The sequence below is a fragment of the Perca flavescens genome, chromosome 21, assembly GCF_004354835.1.
Source record: "Perca flavescens isolate YP-PL-M2 chromosome 21, PFLA_1.0, whole genome shotgun sequence".
Taxonomy (NCBI): domain Eukaryota; kingdom Metazoa; phylum Chordata; class Actinopteri; order Perciformes; family Percidae; genus Perca; species Perca flavescens.
The window spans coordinates 7784613-7795106 of NC_041351.1; the positions used below are offsets into that span (position 1 = coordinate 7784613).

The 10494-nt window shown below is 34.8% G+C and overlaps 1 protein-coding gene across 1 annotated transcript; it reads left to right on the plus strand.

Annotated features, from left to right (window-relative positions):
• Positions 1-1104: 1104 nt before the first annotated feature.
• Positions 1105-2751, plus strand: LOC114548552 (slit homolog 3 protein). The gene is made up of 2 exons (XM_028568535.1): positions 1105-1398; positions 1990-2751. Exons 1-2 carry the CDS (start codon positions 1105-1107, stop codon positions 2749-2751), a joined length of 1056 nt encoding a protein of 351 aa, XP_028424336.1.
• The last annotated feature ends 7743 nt before the right edge of the window (positions 2752-10494 follow it).

Consider the following 10494-nt stretch of genomic DNA (forward strand, 5'->3'; position numbering starts at 1 on the left):
GTTGAAGGGGTGAAATCCTAACCTTGTGGTGTTGGCATATGTGGTTTGCCTCAGGGTGTCCATCAGGCTGCCACGTTGTCCACATTTTTGAGCAGATGAGGTTTTCATGGACATTGCTCAGGTTTCTTTTCACGGATTATAAGGTAGCCTGATTGTGATGTATCCATGGAATTACAGGGAACTGAAGTCATTGCTGTTTCAAATTAATTATTGAAATGTCTTAAGCCTTTGTTTTCTCTAAAGCTACTTGATGACATTTACTGCTGTCCTCTTGGGGACACAGAGCAATTGAGAGTAAATTTGCAGCATGAACTTTATTGATGTGTAGTTTACAAAGTTAACTGAAAACTTGCTGTTGCGGCTGGATTTCTGTGCACAATACTTCCTAAAAGCAGCTTTTGGGTGGAAATACAGCTAGATTTTAGGTAGGCTGGTGTGGTTTGGTGATGGTTCACTGATAACTCTTGATTATAGTAGGTCTGCAAGTATTATTGGTATCGATTAATCTCTTTAGATTTTGACTAATTGGTTTAGACTTTAACAATGCCTTGTTTTGTCTGACAGACTGTACAAACCCCAAAATATTTAGTATATTTTCATAGAGGTCAAAGAAAACATGCAAATATTCACATTTGAGAAGCTGTTTCCAGTGAGTTTTGCTACGAAAGTTACTCAACAATTTATAGGTTATTAGAATTATATCAAAACGGTGATAATTGTTTTGCCCAATGATCCACAGTGCTGCAAGATAATACATCTTGTTTGAAGCCTGTACTATTGATGGATTCTCTCACCAACTCAATTTAATTATGAGAACTCCTTTCTGTATGTAATGTGATGCAGAAATACAAAGCCCTCCATTACAAAAATCAGATTAATGTATCCAAATAGAGCAGCAGATGTATATCCTTATTTTAGGAAAGGGTCCAAAAGAGACCAGGTTTGCTCCCCAGATACGGTTTATGTTTTGTGATTATCTGTTTAAGCCCATAATCCCTCTCTAATCAGGAATATTCCATATCTGCTCATAGAGAATTTAGTGAAATTACATCAATATCAGGTTCTTTTGGCAGAAAGAAGGTATCAAACTGATCTAAACCAAAGATGCCTGTCTGTGGCTGCACAATGCTCTGTGTGCTGTCTCTGCTGCCTCTTCTAAACACGGTGTTGGGCTTCCAGCTGTGTCCCAGCCTCTGCCTATGCTACGAGTCCTCTGACCTGGTGGACTGCCGGTCTCGTGATCTGGTCCGGGTCCCTCCCAGTGTCCCCCACGGCACCTGGCTGTTGGATTTGAGTGGAAACAAGCTGACTGAGGTACGCACCAGATCCTTTGTGGGGTTGTGGTCACTGAAGATCCTCCTAATGTCCAACAACAGCATCCAAACTCTGCAGCCACAGGTACCAAAATACTGTGCATTTAACTGTATTGTTTTAGACCAGTGGTGGAACCAATATTCAGAACTATTAAGTAAAAGTAGTAATACCGCAAGAAATAAATCCTGCATTCTGAACCGTATTAAAGTCAAAAGTATTATGAGCTGAATTTACCTAAAATATTTAAGTAAAAAGTACCGGATGCAGGAAAAACATGGCCCGTGTAAGTGTTACAATACTATATATTTCATGATTTAATTAATACTGGTGCAGCTTGTAGAAGTGGAACTATATGTACTTACAATAGCCTACTTAGTTTATAGAAATGCACCATTTTATTTTCAACTTGTAATTCAGTCGATCTTTGTATGTAAAATCTTAATGTGCAAAATGTAGCTAAAGCTGTGACCTGCAACTAATGATTATTGTCATTATGGATTAATTGATTTATTGTTACTCCTCTAGTGGAGTAAAAAGGACAATATTTGCCTCTGAAATTGTTATAAAGTAGCATAGAATAGTAAATAACTCAAAATTGTACTAGAATAATGTACCTACTGTATTTACATTCCACCACTGTTGTTGCCTGATTTCTGGCCTATTTATGCCTTATAGGCTCTGTCGTCACTGCGGTTTCTGGAGAGGCTGGACTTGAGTTTTAACCGTCTGCGTTGGCTCCCTCAGGGCTTCTCTCAGAGTCTGCCCTCCCTCCAGGAGCTCCGGCTGGACCACAACCTGCTGCAGCACCTGGACTCTACCTCGCTGGGTGATTTTGAAAACCTGAGGAAACTGGACCTCGGTTACAACCACATCCGGGCGATTGATGTCAGGGCTTTCAGCAGCCTGTATCGACTGAGCCTCCTCAACCTGGAAGCAAACAGGCTGAATGTGCTTAAAGATGGCCTGCTGAGCAGGCAGCGACGCCTGGAGGTGCTGCTGCTCAGCCACAACAACATCTCACTGATCGAGAATGAGGCTCTGGCTCCTTTGCGGAGTCTGACTCTGCTGGGTCTCAAGGGAAACCGGCTGGAGCACATCAGGTTCAAGACCGTCCTGAAGCTCCAGACCACCACCCACCTTCAACTATCCTCCAACCACTGGACCTGTGACTGCGAGCTGCAGCGCGTCTTTGGCAAGATCCGACGTGTTCAGCATCTGCATGTGGACGACTACAAGGACATCATCTGCCACGCTCCTGCTCAGCAAGCCGGGAGCTTCCTGGAATCACTGGACAGCCAGCTGTGTATCACTGAGACAGCATCTGTGCTGGTCATCACCATCACTGTGGTGCTGGCCGTGATTGGTACCCTGGTCAAAGGGGAGCACAACTGGAAGACGAACAAACAAACTGTAAGTGATACAGAGTCAGAAAGATAACCAATCTCCCCCTGAGCCTCTCAGTGCTGGCCTGGTGTATCCGGTACCTTCTTCCCGACCTCAGCAGGGAGAAAATGCTGTTACCTGAGTGGTTTGGATCTTTAATGATTCTCCTAGCCGTTTTCTTGAAACACCTGGTGTATATATCCATTAGACAGGGTAAAACAGGCTTTTTATTTATTTATCTTTTATTTAGCCAATAAGGTCCCATTTAGACACAACTTGATCTTGGTCAAGACAGCAGCATATGCAGTCATAACTTTTTATGACATACTATACTATGACTTTTTTACTTTATTACTTTTTCAACATACTATACTATGACTTTTCTATGTCTTTTTTCGACATACTATATATGACCTTTAATGACTTTTTTTTTACATACTATATACAGTATGACTTTTTAAAGGCCGCTGCAAAGGACTCAGCCTACATGGGTTGCACACTCTACTGGGAGAGCTAGAGGTCGCCCCGTACTATACATCTTTTACGACATACTATACTATGACTTTTTTCAACACAATATACAATGACTTTTTAATGACTTTTTTTCAACTAGCCTTATGACTTTCTTATGGTAAGGGGAGGTTATTTAGCACATTTTAGCAACAGACAATTCAAAGAGCTTTAAAGAGAATAAACATAAAAACTGAACTTACACACTAATAGACATGCAGCAGAAAAAGAAGAACAAGGCTCAACTATGACTTTTGACAACATGTTTTACATTTACTTTTTTTTGCCTCTTTCGACTTACTATACTATGACTTTTTTGACATAATATACTATGATTTCTCTTTGGCATTTTTCGACATACTATGACTTATTTCGAAATATTATACTATGAATTTTCTATGACTTTTTTTCAACACAATATACTATAACTTTTTCATGACAGTAGATTTTTATTTATGTATCTTTTATTTAGCCAGGAAGGTCCCATTGAGATACAAGAGCCTGGTCAATATGGCACCATAAGCAGTCCTACCAATTTCACATTTTAGAATACATGAAAGCAATACAACAAAAATGGCATACAGGCCATACCAGCTATGTCCATAACACATTCCACTTTAATCAAGGATTATATAAAACCGCAACATGTTTTCATCAGGCAGTTCGTAAAAAACCTTTAAGGGTATTTAGAGAAGGAAGTACTGCTAAGGAAATTACATAATTTTCAGCCCATTTCATGTCCCAGAGGCATAACAAGAGAAAAAGAAAACTTCAGTCATTCTGTAGTAGCCAGTGCTGTTTTCATGGTGGTTGGCTTGAGTGGTGGCATTAAGGCTTAGAGCTCAGCAGTCTCAACAAGCTGTTAAGGAAGGCCGGCTAGGTGATCAGGTTGGAACTGGACAGTGTGGAGGCAGAGGACTACAAGAGACAAAATCAAAGCCATCTTGGATGACCCATCTCACCCTCTCTAAAACAAGCTTTAGCAGCTTAATGCAGAGAGAAGGATGAAAGACAAGATCAAAGCATGGCAGTTGTTCCATAACCGAATAGAGGATGTAACGATAGAGGATGTGGTTTCCTGTACACATTGTGAAGCCCACTGAGGCAAATTTGTGATAAGGATATATTTAAAAAAAAAAAATGTACTTGACTTTTGAGCCTTGTTGTTCTTGTTCTGCTGTATGTCTATTAGTGTGTAAGTTCATTATTTTAGCTTGTTTTTTTGTGTATTCTCTTTAAAGACTGTTAATATTCTATGTAAAGCTCTTTGAATTGCCTTGTTGCTGAAATGTGCTAAATAAATAAACTTGCCTCCTCTTATCATAAAAAAGGCATAGTATAGTATGTCAAAAAGTCATAGTATAGTATGTCAAAAAGTCATGGTATAGTATGTCAAAAAGTCATGGTATAGTGTGTCGAAAAATGTCCTGAAAAAAGTCATAGTATTGTTTGTCGAAAAAGTCATAGTATAGTATGTCCAAAAAAGGCAAAAATGTCATAGTATAGTATGTTGAAAACATAGTTTAACTATAGTATGTCGAAAAGTCATAGTATAAAATGTCGAAATAAGGAAAAACAAGTCATATTATAGTATGTTGAAAAAGGCAAAAAAAAGTCATAGTATGGTATGTCGAAAAAAGTCACAGTAAAGCAAGTAGGAAAAAGTCATAAAAATGTCACAGTAGAGCATGTCGAAAAAAAGTCATAGTTGAGCCTTGTTGTTCTTGTTCTGCTGTATGTCTATTAGTAAGTTCATTATTTTAGCTTGTTTGTGTATTCTCTTTAAAGACTGTTAATATTGCATGTAAAGCTCTTTGAATTGCCTTGTTGCTGAAATGTGCTAAATAAATAAACTTACCTCTTCTTATCATAAAAAGGTCTTAAGGCTAGTATATGTCAAAAAGTCATAGTATAGTATGTCTAAAAAAGTCATATTTTAGTTTGTCAAAAAGTCATAGTTTAGTGTGTCGAAAAAAAAAAGTCATAGTATAGTATGTCCAAAACAATTCAAAGTATACTATGTCGAAAAAGTCATAGTATATGTCGAAAAAAAGGCAAAAAAGTCACAGTATAGTATGTTGAAAAAAATCATCAAAAGGTCAAAGTATAGTATGTTGAAAACATAGTTTAAATATAGTATGTCGAAAAAGTCATTGTATAGTATGTCGAAAAAGACAAAAAAAGTCATAGCATAGTATGTTGAAAAACGTCATAGTATAGTATGTCGAAAAAAGGTAAAAAAAATCATAGTATGTCCAAAAAGTCATAGTTTGCTGAAAAAAGTCAAACTATAGTGTGTCGAAAAAGACATTGTATAGTATGTTGAAAAGTCATAGTATAATATGTCGAAAAAAGGAAAACAAGTCATATTATAGTATGTCCAAAAAGGCAAAAAAAGTCATAGTTGAGCCTTGTTGTTCTTGTTCTGCTGTATGTCTATTAGTGTGTAAGTTCATTATTTTAGCTTTTTTGTGTATTCTCTTTAAAGACCGTTAATATTGTATGTAAAGCTCTAAACTTACCTGCCCTTATAAAAAAGTCATAAGGCATAGTATAGGATGTCAAAAAGTCATAGTATAGTGTGTCTAAAAAAGTCATAGTATAGTATGTCCAAAAAAGAAGAAAAGGCACAGTATAGTATGTTGAAAAAAATCATCAAAAGGTCAGAGTATAGTATGTTGAAAACATAGTTTAACTATAGTATGTCGAAAAAGTCATTGTAGAGCATGTCGAAAAAAGTCATAGTTGAGCCTTGTTGTTCTTGTTCTGCTGTATGTCTATTAGTAAGTTCATTATTTTAGCTTGTTTGTGTATTCTCTTTAAAGACTGTTAATATTGTATGTAAAGCTCTTTGAATTGCCTTGTTGCTGAAATGTGCTAAATAAATAAACTTACATCCCCTTACCATAAAAAGTCTTAAGGTATAGTATGTCAAAAAGTCATAGTATAGTTTGTCAAAAATGTCATAGTATAGTATGTTGAAAAAAAGTCGTCAAAGTATAGTATGTTGAAAACAGTTTAACTATAGTATGTGAAAAAGTCATAGTATAGTATGTCTAAAAAAATCCAAAGTATACTATGTCGAAAAAGTCATAGTATAATATGTCGTAAAAAATAATAGTACAGTTTATTAAAAAAATAATAAAAAATAATGTTGAAAAAAATCATCAAAAGGTCAAAGTATAGTATGTTGAAAACATAGTTTAACTAAAGTATGTCGAAAAAGTCATTGCATAGTATGTCAAAAAGACAAAAAAAGTAATAGTATAGTATGTCGAAAAAAGGCGAAAGTCAAAGTATAGTATGTTAAAAAAAATCATCAAAAGGTCAAAGTATAGTATGTTGAAAACATAGTTTAAATATAGTATGTCGAAAAAGTCATTGTATAGTATGTCAAAAAAGGCATTGTATAGTATGTCAAAACGTCATAGCATTGTATGTGGAAAAAGGCAAAAAATCATAGTATAGTATGTCGAAAAAAGGTTAAAAATAAAAAGTCATAGTATAGTATGTTAAAAACATAGTTTAACTATAGTATGTTGAAAAAGTCATAGTATATGTCAAAAAAAGGCAAAAAAGTAATATAGTATGTCGAAAAAGTCAAAAAAGTCACAGTAAAGCAAGTAGGAAAAAGTCATAAAAATGTCATAGTAGAGCATGTTGAAAAAAGTCATAGTTGAGCCTTGTTGTTCTTGTTCTGCTGTATGTCTATTAGTAAGTTCATTATTTTAGCTTGTTTGTGTATTCTCTTTAAAGACTGACTGTTAATATTGTATGTAAAGCTCTTTGAATAGCCTTGTTGCTGAAATGTGCTAAATAAATAAACTTACATCCCCTTATCATAAAAAGTCTTAAGGTATAGTATGTCAAAAAGTCATAGTATAGTTTGTCAAAAATGTCATAGTATAGTATGTTGAAAAAAAGTCGTCAAAGTATAGTATGTTGAAAACATAGTTTAACTATAGTATGTCGAAAGGTCCCATGACATGGTGCTTTTTGGATGCTTTTATATAGACCTTAGTGGTCCTCTAATACTGTATCTGAAGTCTCTTTCCCGAAATTCAGCTTTGGTGAATTACAACTACTAGAGCCAGTCCCACGATGAGCTTTCTTTAGTATGTGCCATTTCTGTGTCTGAAACTATTAAGGAGGAGAGTGGAAGGGGCAAGGTGGAGGGTGGGGGTGTGGCCTTGACCAACTGCCTCTTTTCTCGTTTGAAAGCCATAATGTCTCTCTCTTTCTCATGGGTGGGCCAAATTCTCTGGGTGGGCAAAGCAGAGAAAGGGGAGGTAACCTTGCTCCTTATGACCTCATAAGGAGAAGATTCCAGATCAGCCCATCTGAGCTTTCATTTTCTCAAAGGCAGAGCAGGATACCCAGGGCTTGGTTTACACCTATCACCATTTCTAGCCACTGGGGGACCATAGGCAGGCTGGGGGAACTCATATTAATGTTAAAAAACCTCATAAAGTGAAATTTTCATGCCATGGGACCTTTAAGGTATAGTATGTAAAAAAGTCATAGTATAGTTTGTCAAAAAAAGTCATAGTATAGTTTGTCAAAAAAAGTCATAGTATAGTATGTCTAAAAAAGTCATAGTATAGTGTGTCGAAAAAAAGTCCTAAAAAAAGTCATAGTATAGTTTGTCAAAAAAGTCATAGTATAGTATGTTGAAAAAAAGTCATAGTATATATAGTATGTCAAAAAAAATCATAGTATAGTGTGTCTAAAAAGGTCATGTATAGTATGTCCAAAAGAATTCTAAGTATACTATGTCGAAAAAGTCATAGTATAATATGTCAAAAAAGGCAAAAAAGTCATAGTATAGTATGTCGAAAAAAGTCAAATTATAATATGCCGAAAAAAGTCACAGTAAAGCAAGTTGAAAAAAGTCATAAAAATGTCATGTCGAAAAAAGTCATAGTTGAGCCTTGTTGTTCTTGTTCTGCTGTATGTCTATTAGTAAGTTCATTATTTTAGCTTGTTTGTGTATTCTCTTTAAAGACTGTTAATATTGTATGTAAAGCTCTTTGAATTGCATTATTGCTGAAATGTGCTAAATAAATAAACTTACCTCCCCTTACCATAAAAAAGTCATAAGGCATAGTATAGTATGTCAAAAAAAAGTCATAGTATAGTATGTCTAAAAAAGTCATAGTATAGTGTGTCGAAAAAAACTCCTAAAAAAAGTCATAGTATAGTATGTTGAAAAAAAGTCATAGTATATATAGTATGTCAAAAAAATCATAGTATAGTTTGTCAAAAATGTCATAGTATAGTATGTTGAAAAAAAGTCGTCAAAGTATAGTATGTTGAAAACATAGTTTAACTATAGTATGTCGAAAGGTCCCATGACATGGTGCTTTTTGGATGCTTTTATATAGACCTTAGTGGTCCTCTAATACTGTATCTGAAGTCTCTTTCCCGAAATTCAGCTTTGGTGAATTACAACTACTAGAGCCAGTCCCACGATGAGCTTTCTTTAGGATGTGCCATTTCTGTGTCTGAAACTATTGAGGAGGAGAGTGGAAGGGGCAAGGTGGAGGGTGGGGGTGTGGCCTTGACCAACTGCCTCTTTTCTCGTTTGAAAGCCATAATGTCTCTCTCTTTCTCATGGGTGGGCCAAATTCTCTGGGTGGGCAAAGCAGAGAAAGGGGAGGTAACCTTGCTCCTTATGACCTCATAAGGAGAAGATTCCAGATCAGCCCATCTGAGCTTTCATTTTCTCAAAGGCAGAGCAGGATACCCAGGGCTCGGTTTACACCTATCACCATTTCTAGCCACTGGGGGACCATAGGCAGGCTGGGGGAACTCATATTAATGTTAAAAAACCTCATAAAGTGAAATTTTCATGCCATGGGACCTTTAAGGTATAGTATGTCAAAAAGTCATAGTATAGTTTGTCAAAAAAAGTCATAGTATAGTTTGTCAAAAAAAGTCATAGTATAGTATGTCTAAAAAAGTCATAGTATAGTGTGTCGAAAAAAAGTCCTAAAAAAAGTCATAGTATAGTTTGTCAAAAAAGTCATAGTATAGTATGTTGAAAAAAAGTCATAGTATATATAGTATGTCAAAAAAAATCATAGTATAGTGTGTCTAAAAAGGTCATGTATAGTATGTCCAAAAGAATTCTAAGTATACTATGTCGAAAAAGTCATAGTATAATATGTCAAAAAAGGCAAAAAAGTCATAGTATAGTATGTCGAAAAAAGTCAAATTATAATATGCCGAAAAAAGTCACAGTAAAGCAAGTTGAAAAAAGTCATAAAAATGTCATGTCGAAAAAAGTCATAGTTGAGCCTTGTTGTTCTTGTTCTGCTGTATGTCTATTAGTAAGTTCATTATTTTAGCTTGTTTGTGTATTCTCTTTAAAGACTGTTAATATTGTATGTAAAGCTCTTTGAATTGCCTTATTGCTGAAATGTGCTAAATAAATAAACTTACCTCCCCTTACCATAAAAAAGTCATAAGGCATAGTATAGTATGTCAAAAAAAAGTCATAGTATAGTATGTCTAAAAAAAGTCATAGTATAGTATGTTGAAAAAAAGTCATAGTATATATAGTATGTCAAAAAAATCATAGTATAGTGTGTCTAAAAAGGTCAAATTATAATATGCCGAAAAAAGTCACAGTAAAGCAAGTTGAAAAAAAAAGTCATAAAAATGTCATAGTAGAGCATGTCGAAAAAAGTCATAGTTGAGCCTTGTTGTTCTTGTTCTGCTGTATGTCTATTAGTGTGTAAGTAAAAAGTCATAGTATAGTATGTCCAAAAAAATTCAAAGTATACTATGTCGAAAAAGTCATAGTATAATATGTCGAAAAAAAGTCACAGTATAGTATGCTGAAAAAAATCATCAAAAGGTCAAACTATAGTATGTTGAAAACATAGTTTAACTAAAGTATGTCGAAAAAGTCATTGTATAGTATGTCGAAAAAGACAAAAAAAGTCATAGTATAGTATGTTGAAAAAGACAAAAAAAGTCATAGCATAGTATGTTGAAAAAAGTCATAGTATAGTATGTCGAAAAAAGGTAAAACAAATCATAGTATAGTATGTCCAAAAAGTCAGTTTGTCGAAAAAAGTCAAACTATAGTGTGTCGAAAAAAGTCAGAAAAAAATTAATAATATAGCATGTTGTATAAAGGTTTAGCATAGAAGGTCGAAAAAAGGCAGAAAAGTCATAGTATAGTATGTTACAGTTTAACTATAGTATGTCGAAAAAGTCATAGTATATGTCGAAAAGAGTTTTTAAAAGTACGGCAAAAAAGTCACAGTATAGTATGTT

What these genes read in the sequence shown, in the direction of transcription:
- LOC114548552 (XM_028568535.1), top strand. Translation starts at nt 1,105, where the DNA reads ATGCCTGTCTGTGGCTGCACAATGCTCTGTGTGCTGTCTCTGCTGCCT. An exon ending in TCCAAACTCTGCAGCCACAG is followed by an intron (nt 1,399 to 1,989) that starts GTACCAAAATAC and finishes TATGCCTTATAG; the next exon opens with GCTCTGTCGTCACTGCGGTT.